The sequence below is a fragment of the Trachurus japonicus genome, chromosome 13, assembly GCF_045865225.1.
Source record: "Trachurus japonicus isolate A0001 chromosome 13, Traja_1.0".
Classification (NCBI taxonomy): Eukaryota; Metazoa; Chordata; class Actinopteri; order Carangiformes; family Carangidae; genus Trachurus; species Trachurus japonicus.
The window spans coordinates 20976085-20991806 of NC_140919.1; the positions used below are offsets into that span (position 1 = coordinate 20976085).

General features: G+C 43.3%; 1 protein-coding gene across 3 annotated transcripts; it reads right to left on the reverse strand.

Moving 5' to 3' along the window:
- Positions 1-3725: 3725 nt before the first annotated feature.
- On the reverse strand, positions 3726-12156 carry slitrk3a (SLIT and NTRK-like family, member 3a). 3 transcript variants are annotated; one of them, XR_015037465.1, is made up of 4 exons: positions 11346-12154; positions 10582-10669; positions 4453-8759; positions 3726-4355 (listed from the first exon to the last, which is right to left on the reverse strand). XR_015037465.1 is itself a non-coding variant. In XM_085795330.1 (4 exons), the coding sequence occupies exon 4, from the start codon at positions 8699-8701 to the stop codon at positions 5993-5995; it is 2709 nt and encodes a 902-aa protein (XP_085651456.1). In that variant the 5' UTR covers positions 8702-8759; positions 10331-10434; positions 10582-10669; positions 11346-12156; the 3' UTR covers positions 3726-5992. The 3 variants fall into 3 exon arrangements, 2 of the variants coding, with proteins under 2 accessions (XP_085651456.1, XP_085651455.1); XM_085795330.1 differs by adding an exon at positions 10331-10434 and having other exon boundaries at positions 3726-8759; positions 11346-12156; XM_085795329.1 differs by having other exon boundaries at positions 3726-8759.
- Positions 12157-15722: the final 3566 nt, after the last annotated feature.

A 15722-nucleotide genomic window follows, 5' to 3' on the forward strand; every position in this document is an offset into this window, starting at 1 on the left:
CCCCCCCCATCCCCTTCCCTGAAATGAGTGATAACGACACAGATTGCTAATCTTTCTTGCGCACAGAAACTAAGACTGTAGCACAGTGCTGAGCAGCACAAATGACTGCAACTTTTCCCAAACTTGCAGTATTTTCAGACAAGAGAGGGAGAGGGCCACGTTCTCAGGGGACCCAGAATTCACTAGGCAAACGATACGAATGCAGAGCTTTACAGCGCATACGGCAGCAGAAGTAGCATAGGGGTTGAGAATCACCCACTCTCTCTTTCTCTCTCTTTCTCTTTCGTTTTCGCACAGTCTCACAAGAGTCTCACCCTCTTTTTTCTCTCCTTGTCTCTCTCTCACTCTGTCTCTCCCTCACACACTCTCTCTCGTTCAACATAGTGGGTCAGTTGAGCTCCTGCACTGCAGCACAGTTGAGTGATGTGTTAACAGGGTTTTTTTTCTATCATGATTTCGAGAAGAAGGAAATTGGGTTCCCTTTTCTTTCTTAACTCATCTCTTGTTGTAAACATTTCTAAACATATAATATACAACAACTTATTTGTAGTAACAGCGAGGTCATTGTCTGGGAAAGTCATCAAATTGGTGCAGTGGGCAGTAAAGCACCAGTAGTAAATGTAGTGCATACAATATGTAGAATCTCCTTTCACAACAGTATAGCCATGGCCATTGCACTCAGGTTAGACATTATGACACCAAAAAGAAAACTAGGAGTAAGTAGAGTCATCAGCATAATCAGAGAAAACTCAAATAGGCTACTTGACAAATACACACACACACAGGCAAGCAAGCTTTCTCTCCCTCTCCCGCAAGCTTTCTCTCCCTCTCCCACCACGGACAAACACACACACACGCATAAAAAGTAGAACATGCTTTTTTGTATGCAGCACCTGCAGTATACTGCAACTTCAGCACCATGGACAGAGACAGATTGGCTTTTTCAGCAAACTCGAGATAATTCCCCATTTCCCAAATGGAGAAAGCATACCACACACACACACACACACACACACACACACACACACACACACATACACATAAGGTGTATGCAGTTACAACCTTCTCCCAGTCCCTCCATAACATACTCTCTCGACATTGGACTCTCCGTTTGGTTAATTGAACAATTACAGCTTATTTCAGGGACAAAAGAGCAAAAAGAATTCCCACTTTCTCTAAGTGGCACGTTCATCCACAATCCTCTAATGACAACTCCCATGTTTTCTCATCCTTTCCTAAGCCACTTTTCTGTTCTTTTCTCTCCTTTCAATTTTTTCTTTTCCTTGCTGTTCATTCTCTGTCGCCATTCCACATCGTGTCTGGGCTAATTAAGACTCTGAAATATCCATCAACAAACAAACATGGAGAGCACAGAAAAACAAGAGCATAGAGAGGCATAGCAGATGTCTGCTAACCACAAATCTATCTGTCTGTCTTTCTTCTGTCTGTCTGTCTTGCACACACTGCACTGACAACTGCCAGCAAACTTCTTTCACTATGTGGTGCAGGCACTCAAATATATACTGAGCAAAAATGCCAGAGGAGAGGAGGGAAGTATAGCACACATGAAACCACGTCTCCAGGGACCACCTAAAGAAAAGTGTGCTTGCAAACCACACAGTCATATCCAGGTGACTACCTCCAATCAACACAAATAAATACCCACTTATTTGATAGCAAATGGCTCCTGTGAATTCTTAGCTGGTGTGAAAGCTTACAGAAGCTTCTCTAATTAACTTATGTTATCTCATATCTCCTAATAACTCTAATAACTCTAATCTAATCTAATTTGAAACAGCTATGTCATGGTTAAGGTTTAAATCAGCTGATTGATACAGAAATATGTGTCATTACGTGTGTCTCAATAAGCATGCATTTCTGCATTATATTCACCATTATGTTCTAATAAGAGTTTTAGATAAAACGCCTGAAGGAAAGTGTGCCCAGCATTCTTACAATTAAACTCAACCACACAGAGCAAAACCTAATCCAGAGAGGAGCCTGAGCATTTACAACACAAGAAGTTAATATCAGCATAGCTTGAGCAGTGTAACTGCCCCAATACTCAATCCACCAGTCATTCCAGCACAAGATATACCTTAACAAGGTATGGGAGATGCATGACAAAGCTATTTGAAGTGTGTCAGTTTCATTCAGTAATGTAAAGATAGTAAAGGGGTTTCTTTTTGTCTCCATGGAGGTTCTAGGACATCTGGATGATTAGAAATTGAGAAAAAAAAGTGGGAGCACAAAGACAGAAAATGTCTACAAGGAAATTGGTTAAAATGGTTAGAATCAAGGCCTCTGAAGCTGAACTGGCCTATGCATAAGATATTCTATAACACCAGCAAAAGACCTGTGCAACAATAGAGAAACATGAGTTGTCACAATGCAAAATCATCATTTGGCAACAGGGACAGTGAAACTGCAAGTAGACAACAGAAAGAGAGAAATGTAACAAAAAAACAAAGAAAACCTTGGAGGGACAGAGACAGAGAAAACCATGAGGACAGAAAGAAAGACACACGCTGCATTTACCGTGCTGAAGTCTTGCCAACGTACAAACCTCAAGAGAGATGTTGTAGGAAAGGTTAACTCCACTGTGAAATTCAAATATCACTGGCACAACAGAGACGGATTCAAACAAGCGATGCATGTTTACATATTCATACAAAAACAAAACATTTAGCCAACCTTCAGTCCCTTCAGTTGCCTGTATCTAACATTTCACCCAAAGTATGAAATCACTTGGAGATATTAGTGCAGGATAACAAGAGGATTTATTTGGATAAAACCACTCAGCATGGTAGAACGGGACAAAGCCCAGCACTCATTTGTGAAAATATTATCGTGGCTGGGTGACGGGGGGTAGAGGATAGAAAGTTGCCAAGATATGGCACTATAGCAAAATCATCAATGATCCCAAAACTTTATTTATTTGTTCATTTGGGGAGTTGGGGTTGATGGTGGGGGTTGGGGTTAACAGAGTAATGCATTATGGTTTTAATCAAACTGAGTGCACACTGAAAGTGCTGACCATATAGTCTAACCTTTTGGTCAGGGAAAGAGAAGCTTTATATATGTGAGTGTGTGTGTGCATGTCTGTGGGAGAAAGTGAGGAAGTTAAAGCAAAGTAGAGCAGACAAATGAGGCGGGACAGCAGAACATAGGGTTACAGCAGTGTGAAACTTTCTGTGAGTAGAAAACAAAGAGCCATGTTGTAATGCTACCATGCTTACAAAGGCTTTATATGAAGGTGAACTCCACTCATTTGAGAAACAGTAACCGTCAAGAAAAAAAAACAAAAAAACAATGAATACAACACAAGGTAATATGTTCTGTATTATAAGCTTATAGACCGGATCATTGATGATCTATACTGGAGATGACTTGCTCTAGACTAGCTAAGGGTCTTCCTATTTAAAAAGGGAAGTATGTGGTTTGCTACATATTGTTCACTTGGTGTACATTGACACATATGAGAAACTATAACACTCAATTTCAACTGAGGATCACCACTCCTAGTAAACCTATGGAGATCAAAGCAAATTTGCATATCATGCCCATTTTAAAAACAAAACAGAAATGCACCCTCCTTTCCATAGATAATCACAAATTTATAGACATCAAGATCCCATCATACTTTTCCCAAAAATTAAAAATTGCACCTTGTGAGGATGATGTTTAACTGTGAATACCACATTTACTCCACATCTGCTTCAACCTTGTTTTTTTCTTTTCTTTTTTCTTGTTTTTTTTTATTAGTTTTATTTATTTATTTTTTTTGTACTATTTGGTCCCAAAACAGAGTCAGGCTAGGATAGGGAAAGATGAAATATGAAAAATGCCACAGCAAAGAGATTAGCAAATGATTGTTGCTGTGGAGGAGACAATTGAGGATTAAGTTACCACTGGGAATTGCAATGCACAAACATGTCAATAATCAACAGTCCTGAACAAAAATAAGAAATACCAGTATGTAAAAGCTCTGATATGCTAAGATTGTTCTCTTTTTTCTACAATTAACTGCTTTATTCTGCCATTTTCAAGATGAGGAATGGAAATCAGGACAGAACGTATAAAATTGCACTGAAATGAATAAAATGATCTTATACCACTAGTAGTTTATATATATATATATATATATTTCTCAAAGTAATTCATACTGAATATGAGACTTGGTGACCTCTTAGCATAAACAATTTGTGCATTGTATCCAGTCTGCTACATGCCTAATGGATCTGAGAACCTTTTTTATCGCCCCCCAGTGGCGTGAGCTAACACTGCTGCATTACAGGGAGTCAGAAATTAGATGCGCAAATGCAAAGAGCTACTTCCAATCACGTTTTCACTCGCTGTGAATTAGCCTAAATCAGCAGTACGTTTAAATAATGAAAATCACAGCGTGCCTCACTGATTTGGTATATCCTCTCTTATCATCAGCTTCAGAACCAGCAGCATTCAATTGACTTGTGCTGGTATTGCATTTTCTTTGTCTTTTACCTTCAGATGACACCAATAATGTAGTGGTAGATACAAATTGCATGCTGACATCCAGCAGCTGGAGATCATAGGACAAACTACTAATAGACAGAAAAAAAAATCCTATTTTCCAGAAAAGAAAAGAAAAAAAACATTCTGTTTGCCCTATCATCACTCTGTTCTCTGTTTGATTTGGTGCTGATCTGAAAATAATGAGGAGCTGAAGTAAATTTCAATGTTATTGCCCTCCACTACTTTTCTGCCTAGCACTCTATTGGTTCATTAGCTATTCTTCCATCTCCAGGAACATTATCGCATCATGGTTGGCCACATCCTCAACAAGCCATTTTTAACAAGACAGCAAATACACAGCCTGTCAGCAGCGCTCCACACACAGGTTCCCGTGGCATCAACCCTTTCATCATTTGATTGAAGACTTTGTTTTTATTAAGAAGGCTATACCAGACGCATAATCACCATACATTGATTTAACATTACCTTTACAATTAAATTCTTCACTGAAATTACAGAATAAATATATGCACATTTTTCTTCAAATCTTTGTGAGAGAGAAAACATTAAAAGTGCCTCCTACAAAGCCGTTAGTGGGTGACAATGGGGAATCCAGAAGCAATGGAGGGGGGAGGGGTGGGAGGGGAGTGGGAAGGGGGGGCTTAACAAAGTGCGTGGAAATATCCAGAAAACTTGAGTATTGTCTTATAATAATATTCACAAATGTTTTACCATCCGTGCGTTGGCGCGTCCTTTTTACGAGAAGCACCCTGATATAGACAGAAGTCCTCATTAATAGTAATAACCATATTAATAAGATATAAAAATTAAATAGAACACTGAACTGTAAATGCGTTGCAGTATCTCTGTTCATAATGTGATGTGATAGTTCTGAGTAAATCCCCTCGCTTCCTGCACTGAAGCGAGTGCATGCAGCAAACTGCAGTTCATTTTAATATATGTTTTTTTTTTCCTCTCTCTCGATCATTTCCTGCAAAATTTATGTGCACGGCCTCCGGGTGTTTGTACATCCTAGTCAGGGGTAAAAGAGACAGAAAGAAAACCACCAAGTCAGGGAGACGTCCAGCTCCCGTGTATCTTGCACGTCATGGTAACTCCGTAAAAAGGGGTTTAAGTGACAGATGTATTTTAGGATGTTTTGTATGTTTTATTCCCCGGTGCCCCTCTTGTTCCTCTTTTGCTCTTGCTTGGGCATATAGAGATATTTATATATTATAAAAATAACGGCTGTTGACTTTGCTGGCTACTCTGAAAAAAAGGCACTTCATTGAAATATCTGAGAATGGCCTCTCCTCCAAAGTGATTTGGGGGGAAACGTTGTAACTGTAATATAATATTTTATTCTATATCATGCTCTTTTTCAAGTTTATTTTTCACTATTGATTTGGGGTGATTTTGTTTTGAAGGTGGCAAAGTGAATGTGTTGACTTTTTTTCTTTTTCTGTTGTTGTTGTGTTTTCTCCGTGGGCTAAAGATGTTAAAACCGGTAAGATTTTTCCAAGACTTCGAGGTAATCCGGCTTGGTTTGAAGTTTGGCCCTTAACTCGAGGTAATCGCTTTGGGACGGGTCGGGGTAGCAGCCTTTCCCCGCCGTGAAAAGCAATGTCTCCTTCAGCCGTGCATCTTGTTGTAAGTCGGGGTACTGCATGCCTGGTGGGTGCGCATGCGCTACATGCATGTCCTTTAGTTTGGGTACTGTCCCGTACAAACAGTCTACAAAGCCCACTGTCGGCGTGGGCCTCTGACTGTCAATCACTGTAGGGCAGAGCCCCCCATTCTCGTGAAATCCTGCCATGTCGGCTGTGGTGTGGTTGACCGTAACGATGGTGTTGAGTTGAGAGTTAGAGACGGCCAGAGTCCACTCTCTCTCTTTCTCTAACAAGGTTCTGTAGTTACTGTTGCTACTGCTGCCATTGTCTTTCTTCTCTGAAAACTGTGCTCTGTCTTCCTCCGCTATCTCCCCCTCTCTAGGCTTATAGATGGGGTTGTTACACATCTGAGTCACAGGGTGAGGGATGTAATCATAAACGTGACCATGGGCATGTGTGTGATTGGTGTGAGTGTGTGTGTGCATACTGGGTGTTGGTTTCTCTGGTGTGCCGGTGTTGCCAGCACTACTTTGCCTTGGTGGATCCTCAAAAATCCTGCACTGCATCTGGATCCCTGTCAGATCTACTTCAGAACGTTTCCGGAATGGCAGCTTCTTCCTGCGACGGAGAACAAAAGCGAAAAGCCCGGCAGCCACAAACACAGCAGCTATGAAGAGGATAAGTAGGCTCAAGATGAGAACAGATAGTGGAACAGCTCCTCTCCCACCTGCCTCTCCCATCTCAGAGCTGCCTGTGGTGAGATCATCCCCACCAGGCAGGGCTGGCGAGGGAGAATACTTAAGCTCAGGACAGATGACCTCAACCTCCAGAGAACGCAAGTCCTTCCCAAAAGCAAACTCAGGTGTCTTGCAGATGACGTCTCCAACCACGATGACCGAGGAGAGCTTTTCCAGCCACTGTTTGAGGGGGATGATATCACAGGAGCAGTCCCAGGGGTTCTGATGGAGGTCAATCTGGACAATGGAAGTCAGGTGCTCTAGAACACCGCGTACAGGCAGGGAAAAGAAGTAGTTGTTGCGGAGGTTGAGGCGTGCAAGGTTGGTGCCAGCAAAGGCGTCAGTGGGAAGGGAGCGTAAAAGATTGTCATTGAGGAAAACTAGCTGGAGATTTGGCATTAGGGAGAATGAGTTGGGTTGTATCTCACGTATGACATTGTACTCAAAGTAAAGATAACTCAACATCTGAAGCCCCCGGAACATCCCAGGTGTGAGCCTCTCAATGTCATTTCCATTGAGATATAAACTTTTTAAGTTTGGCAGGTTAATGAAGGCGCCCTCTTGGACGTAGGATATCCGATTGTTTCCTAAATGCAGTAAATCCAAACTTGAGAAATTCCAGAAATCAGAACGGTAGATTTTCTGTATTAGGTTCCCACTGAGATACAATTTCTTGGCATTGAGGGGCCGAGGCAGGAGATCAGAGATGTTGTGAAAGCCTTTTTCTTTACAGTTCACTGTTAGCCCCAAGTCATTGATGTGTAGGTTGCAAATACATCCAACTGGGCAAATTATGGGAATGGGAGGCCGTGTTTGGTAGCCAGCAATAGGGGGTTGGTTGATGCCTGGGTAGATGCTACGAGGGGTTGGGGGATTTTTTGTGGGCCGAGGTCGTTTGGTAGGCTTCACAACTCTTTCCTTGTATTCCACAGAAGATGCTGTGTTGTGAAAGGAGGAGAGCATTGAGGAAGGTTTAGTGGGCCATGTGTTCTCATTGCTAAATGGGATCCGGGGAATTCCCAGCTTGGTCTCAATCTCTGCATCGGAGAGTAGCGGACAGAGCTCACTGCGCTTGATTTCCCTTAAGTCTTTCCCATGTAAGTGGAATGGGTACTCACATGTGATCTCACCCACCAAAGCTGTGTAAGGGATTCTCTCCAGCCACGTTTTTAGCTGGACAATTTCACACACACAGTTCCAGGGGTTCTCCTCCAGCTGGATTTCCATTAAGCTCCTCCCAATATACTCCAGCATGCCCTTATAAGGCAATGTCTTTAGTCTGTTTCCTCTCAGGTCCAGATGTGTGAGTGACACAGACCGGAAAAGATAATTTGGGAGCACAGGGATCAGATTGTCATTCAGTATGAGCACTCTCAATTTGTGAAGGTGCCTGAATGCACCACTTTCAATCCTTTTGATAACATTGTAGTCCGCTTGGAGATACTCTAAACTCTCCAACCCCAGAAAAGTGTCATTCCGGAAAACCTCTAGTTTGTTTTCATGTAGGAAGAGCCGTTTGAGTATTCCTAAGCCATTGAACGCCCCTGCATGGATATCTTGCAAGGCGTTATTACCCAAATTAATGGATATGGCATTGTTGAGATGGAGGAAGCTGTTAAAGTAAAGCTTCCTCATGGAGTTTCTCTGCAGGTTGAGCTTGAAGGGCCGGCTCCATATCTGCAGGATCTGGCTGACATTTGTAAATCCTTTACTGTCACAGTGGACGTGGAAGATGCCCTCTTTGACTTCGCAGTAGCAGGGCTCGAAGCAGGGCTCGTCGATCTCCTCTGAGTCCTCTAGTAGTGGGATCGGGGTGGTCCATCCTAAGGCTATGGTGCTCAGCAAGGTAACCCACAGCATCCTCGCTGACACCAAGGGGATGAAGTCTTGGCTCCAGGGACAGAGCCACTTCACAGCACTGCAACAGAGAGGAGAGAGGGGGAGAATGGGAGAATGAGAAAGGAGGGAGGGGATGGGATGGGTGTAGTGATTACACACACATGTAGGTACACACACAAACACAAACACACACACACACACACACACCCTCACAAGGGGGAAGTATGAGGTGAGAGAGGCAAGCAGAGAGGGGAAAAGGGTGCATTAGTTCCATTATAATGGAGGAAAGCTTTGAAATAAATACCAATTAATGGTAAGATCATAATAGGAACTACTTTAGATATTGCAGTTTTGCTGGGTATTTCAAACAAAATCTAAAATTGACACTCTCAGATGGGTAATGATACCCAGCAACACAAACAAATCTCTGCTCTCAGACATGTTCTGTCACTATAAAGGTGGAAATGTAATTTATTATTCAGGAGAAGCGATGGTAAGGTCGCAATAAATCACCCCACAGAGGCTTATGGCCATGAATGAACGAAGGAAACAGCAGGTGGGTGAGGTTACTGGTAAGGAGACAGTCCTTCTGCTGTATTTATTACATAACAGGGACCTCAATCCCTCTGTCGGTAGAGTCCAGAAAAGTGCGGTGGGAATTAGAGTAGGTGCATGATGGTCTAAGGCAGGAAGAGGACAAGCACAGAATAGGTATCAGCTTGGCGACCATTAGTGGGACGAGAGGAGGACTGTTGGGGGACTTGCTGAACATCCATCTCGTTAAATTGAATCTCAGCACATTTTTTCCATTCTCAGCATCTCTCAGGAGTAATGGAAATCTGATTTTAAAAAAATAGGTAAATATTATGTAAACATCACCACTGAGACTGTAGAAAACGGAATGATTTAATTTAGTAGTGTGCGGGTGTCAGAAACATAAAGGGAAAAAAATCCAATAGTTCCACTGATTCTGACACGCAGAGTACGCTACCGCAGATCTTGCCCTCGGCGTTTTATGGGGTTAAATCCCAACAAATAAACAAAGAGGACAGGAGAACCTGTGGACGTATTTATTGTAACTGAACCCGTAATTTCCCCCCGAAGAAAAACAACAACAACAGAAAAAACGTTCAGCACAATTTATGCTGGCTTTCCCAGTTGTTGAAGCCATTTGAGGATTAAACGAGCAACGGCGCAAGAAAAAGCGCAGTGAGCGAACCTCAGTCTTAAAAATTCATAATTATAAAGGGCGGATTTCAAAAAGTAGAGACCATAATTATCACAATAATAGAGTTTAAAATGTGTAAAAAAAAAAAAAAAAAGATAGGCCGAAAAGGTTCCTTTCAGTATCTCCATGGTGTTAAGTGGGCAAAAGTCAGACTCATGCACACACGCACACGCGTGCACGCAGCTTCTGAATCTGTTCTGTAGGCTGTGACTTTTCACACACGCGCTCAAAAACACACCACACACACAGCATTTCAAACTGGGTGCTGGAAATCCAGAGGAGACGCGCTGGGACAGTCTGCCGAAGCAGAGTCGCTGTCCACGGTGCTGAAACCAAAAGCCAGGCGGTAGGGAAAAAAACAGGAGGAAAAAATTGAAACGAATTGTAATTCCCCCAAAAAAGACGTGACAGGAAAAACGCACCAGGGGAAAAAAGATCCTTGAACACGATCTCCTCGCTCCGAAATTGATTGTTTTCATTTCGCTCTCCACGCGTAATCCTTCAGGGTTTATTGATTCCGCTTCCACTTTAGAGATCAAAAAGGCGCAGATGCAAGGTAAAAAAAAAAAAAAAAAAAGGGAAAAAGTAATAACGACATTTAAATCAATTTTAAAAAGCAATTCGTGCCTTATTGTATTCCCTTGGGATGTATCAGATCTGGCGGTATACGTACTTAGTTTAGTGGGATTCCAACTTCACATATCCTCCTGCGGCGTGTCCTGTTGTTGCCCGGTGCGTCCCGCTCACCGTCCGATCCCGGGCTGCGAGGAAGAGAACGAGAGATGAGGAGGTGGGAAGAGGGAGGGGGGATGACCGAGCCGTTAGAGAGAAACAGGAGCAAACGGAGAGAGAGAGGGGTTGGAAAAAAGAGAGAGCAGGGCACTGAGGAGGGAGAGAGGCGAGAGATGCGCATGTGAATGAGCCACGGATTAAAAAAAACGGAGCTGGGGAGTAGATTCTCCACAGCCCTATATACTTACATTAATTAAAAGTGAATATCTTTTTGAATATCTCAAGCCTGAATTTATATCAAAGTTAAGTTAGGATGACATGTAACAAGCTCCAATTTGACCAAAACGGTGAGGATCCTGCTGTTATCTACTGAAATGCCCACCAAAATAACATCGCTGTCAATACAGCATAGAGCAGAGCGTTTATTGAAATACATGCCAAGCATAATGCAGTAGCCTCTCGTCGTGACATTGGCAGGAAAACGGTGGATTTAAAACAAAAACAACAAACGACTATTGATCAGTCGACTGCATGCCTACGATCCCTCGTCCTCGATACATGAAGAGAGCTTGTTGTTCCCTTTTGAAGTCCATGGCTATGCAGACAGCAGTAAGCGTATTATCACACACACACGCACACACTCATGCGCCCATCTGCATACATCCCCCTTAAGATCTACTCAGGCGCAGGCAAACAGCCACTCACCTTAGTTTCGTTCTGCGATTGGAAAGCATCGGAGAAAAAAAGGACCACTAGTTTGAATCTTGTTAGATCTCTCTCTTGCTCGTTCTCTCTTTCTTCTCCCCCTCTCTCTCTATCCCTCCCTCTCTCCCCCTCTCTCTCAGTGGTTGAAGCAAAAGAGAGGAGAGGGGAGAAATGAAGACGTGATAGGAATGCAATCTCTCCCACTCTCGCTCTCCGATGACTCTGACTCTCTCTCTATCCCCCCTCTCTCTCTCCTTCTTTCTCGTCTCCCCCCTTTTCTAAGCAGTTTGCTTAAAATGCAAGTCCTCGACTTGTGCCCGTCCGCTTCCTCTGCCTCCGCTCTTCTCCTCCTCCTCCTCCTCCTCCGCCCCCGCCGCCTCCCAGGCGAGCGCTCAGCAGCAGTGTAGCCGGGTGAGAGTGTTCTCCTCTCGGCTTCAGGACCGTGCCTCTGGCCGGTGCAGCGATAGCAAGAATCTGTGGATCATATCAGCGCCCGGGTCAGCTGCTGATTCTCTTTTCTTTTTCTTTTCTTTCGCTCTTTCTCTCTTTGGGTCCGTTTCTCTTCCGTGCGTCAGAGGAGTGAGGGACTGAGCCGGAGAGAGAGAGATGGAGTGGGGGTGAGGCGAGGGGGGGGGGCGAAGGGGTGAGAGACGCAGAGGAGAGAGATCTGGCGGTGAGAAAAGAGGAGGAGGAGGGGAGGAAAAAAGAGTGATGGGGTCGGTTGCGCTATAGTTCTGGATGCTGTCGAGAGGAGGAGAGGAAACGAAGTGAGGAGAGGAGAGAGCGAGGTGCGCTCTGGCTCTTGCACAGGGGGCGCGCATCACGGGGAAATAAATAAATAAGAGTCAGGGAGCGCGCCGCGCCGTGTGGGTGAGACTTCCAGACCTGTGGATGACAGTCAGGACGTAAGACGACTCTCTCTCACACACACGCACACACTCAACATGATACACATGATTTTTTATATTTCTACTGAACCATGCAATAACGACCATAATGATGCTCAAGCCTTTTATTGCGGGCTATTTACTGCAGTTGGGCTAGCAAAACGTGGGTTTGTCACCCCCCCTCTCAGCCTGCCGATACCTCCTCTCTCTGCTGAGACGAAGAGGGTGGCCGCGACTATCTACAGCGAGCGGGGGAGAGACAGGAAAATAGGGAGCGCTTCATCTTTCCCTTCCGTTTTGCGTGCCTTCCCCCGCCTCGCCTCCAGCGGGCAACACAAGCCCGTGTTGTGAACAGAGAGCCGAGCCATGAGCTCACTAGCAACTGAGAGACACCATCACGATTTCCAGTTCACGCAGCTCTGCAAGGAGGGGGGCTGATTGCAGTGGGAAGTTGAAATCTGCCTGATTAGAACACACAACCTGTGATGTTGCCATTTTCAGCCACCATTACAATAAAGCTCTGATATTAAGCTGCTGGAATACTTGTTGTACAGTCGGGGGAAGTTTATAGGAAGGACTGAACATTGTGGAAAGTGTGGAAAGGAGCTGTTGTCTAACTGCCTGAGGCTTGTTTCACATTTCTCAGGAGGTTCTACAACACTTGAGCATCAAGGAGCAACTGAAACCAATGACGGTTAACTAAAGTCAGGCATTATTAGACCATTTACCTAGAATTTAAGATATTTGGTAGCATACGGGTGTGTAATGTTGTCTCTGTGACAGTTTGTGGGAAATAAATCTTTCTGTAGTGGCACCCATGCATGGGAGCAGCTCAAGGCCTTTGGTGGTCCTCTAATCTCCCCCCTCACACATACACACACACACACACACACACACACACACACACACACACACACACCAACAGGATTATTTCTAAAATGTTCCTCTTGTAACATTACACTGATAAAGTTTTATCGCCTCATGATGGATGAAAATAGGCCAGGCCTAAGTGATGAGCTCAGGGGAGGCTCTCATCATCTGGGCATATAGAAAATAAATGAATCTGTCATTGTTGCCGTCCTACATGTTGTTTTATGAGGGTCAGGAGACCTTTCTATTAATATTTTAAATTCATTTCAGTGCAGAATCAGAGACTGCATGTGTCCCAGATCTCCTACAGTCAAATTGGATGTTTGCATTTCTACAGTAATAATTCATACAATCATGATTACTGTTGAGGTTTTTTTTTTGTGTGTAATTTGATGGTAACACAGACAGCCAAGTCTATGTTCATACACCCAAGAATAAAGTGCACATGCCACACATAAGCAGCGGATAGGAGGTTAGAGAAGAGTGTTTAGGAGCAGCTGGTGGCCTGTAAAGCTGCCATTCTTCTGCATGAAAAGCCATCATTCACCCCTTCAGCCTGTCAGCTAATGTCAGGCAGAGTGACACAAGGCCGCGACAAACCCTTCATTCAACTCACAGGACACAGATTGGCCAGAGTTTGTCACAATGAAGCAGTAGAAACCCGAACATTGTGAAATCTGAGATAATGCAAAAACAAAAGGCCTCAGAGGGAGTGACACAAAAAAAAATATTAGTATAAAACCAATGGATCAAGTCCTGAGGCGTTCAGTTGCACAGTCGCAGGGCTTTGAATCACTGTCGCTGTTGAATAATTATTGTGGTAAAAATCAGAACATAATGCAGCCAGTTACCTATCAAAGGTCAACTTCTTTGTTTAACCACAATCTTATCACAACCATAACAATTTTCTCATCAGCCAAAGGGGGGCCCAGCAGAAAAAGTTTGGGAACAACTGGTCTAGACGATAATCACTGGACAAGTATCTACATTTCATTAGTTAGATTCAAGAAGCTACTGTAAAGATAAAGATGAAAATGTGAAATTCAGTGGAACAAGATAAACATAAAAAAACTGATCCAAAGGACTGAAAGGCCAGATGGAATATGTTCTCCTCTGAGATTGGATGTTCAGATTTATCACTTGATTGTTGTATTGATAAGATTAAAAAATAACAAGAAAAGTACAGTAAAAATAGCAAATATATATAAAAAAAAGTTGAACTGAGATGTCTGGACCTGTGCAACTTGCATTAAAGCCAACTCAGTCATCAGTGACATTTTAAGGTCATCACTGAATGATGAAGGGACACCAGTGACAACTCTGACATCATGGACAGCAAATAGCACATCAGGCCAACAAGGGAGGAAGTGGCTGTCAATACTGCTCAACCACAGCTGCACTCTGACGTGAAAAGACGCAGGAGGTGCTCATATATTCAGCAGAGAACAGACAGATGTCCACAGTTCATATGATCCCACAGTAAAAGGGACAAACTACCACAGTTTAGGCTGTTTCACATGTTAGTTCATAGAGTGACATGTCACACCTTCCAGTGGAGAGGTTAATGTGCAGAATAACTGAGGACGGTGCTATAAAAATAAATAACACAAGCCCATAGGTGCAAGCAAGCTCATTACAACCCACAGTTATGTCTTATTGTTCGTCGACCTTTAGCGGCTGTAGTAATTATGACTTGACAGTCGTTGAACAGAAATGGCCAGGAGAGAGGAACATCACTACTTTTAATTAAAAGGTCCAATCTTTTACCACATAAATTACAGGAACAGTCACAAGTTTTTTTTTATTTATTTATTTATTTATTCAAAGTTTAAGATGCAAGTGAAAAGTAACAATTTTTCAGTCAAATATGAGGGGATGGCTTACGCCTAATGGAAAAATTTAAGGGTAAAAAGAAAAAGGAAGGGAAGTCTCGATAAAAAACTTTTTTTTTTTAAATGTCACCTTTTGAAACATCTCATTACCTCTTCCCTGTTTGTCATCAGGGTTTGCAGTGGCACACCTCATGCCACCTGCCTTGGTCCCTTCTTGACCAGGAAGGTCCAGTCAAATAATTTCCCGTCTATCTGTCTGTCTATCTATCTGTCTCCCCCGCCTGTCAGTCTGCTTGACTTCCTGGGAGTCAATATGTCTGAATGCTGGTCTGCCTTACCTGCCGTCCACTTACATCCCCAGCCTGGCTGCCTGCCGACTGCCAGTCTCCCCTCGCTGATGGCCTGCCTTGTTGGCTGCCTGGTTGCCTGCTTTCATGTCTGTCTGTCTCTGCGGTGACAGACCTACCTGCCTGCATGTGACAGCCTGTCTGACAGAGCCCCGTTATTTAGGCATGAGAATTTTACTTGGTGACAAAGGTCTTATATTCCACACAGTCCTGACGGATGGAAAGTTTCTCCTACTGTATTCCTAAAAACACAGGAGATGCTGTGAATGACGTACATCTTCTTCGTGGAAATAATTTGTACTGTAATGAACATATCCTATCACTGAAGGAGATGCTACTTTTAGCTTGACATCTAGTTTTTTTTGTTTTTTTTGTTTATTGAAAAAGCACATCTTAAAGGGATAGTTCAACATTTTGGCAAATTGGCCCATTGCCATAATC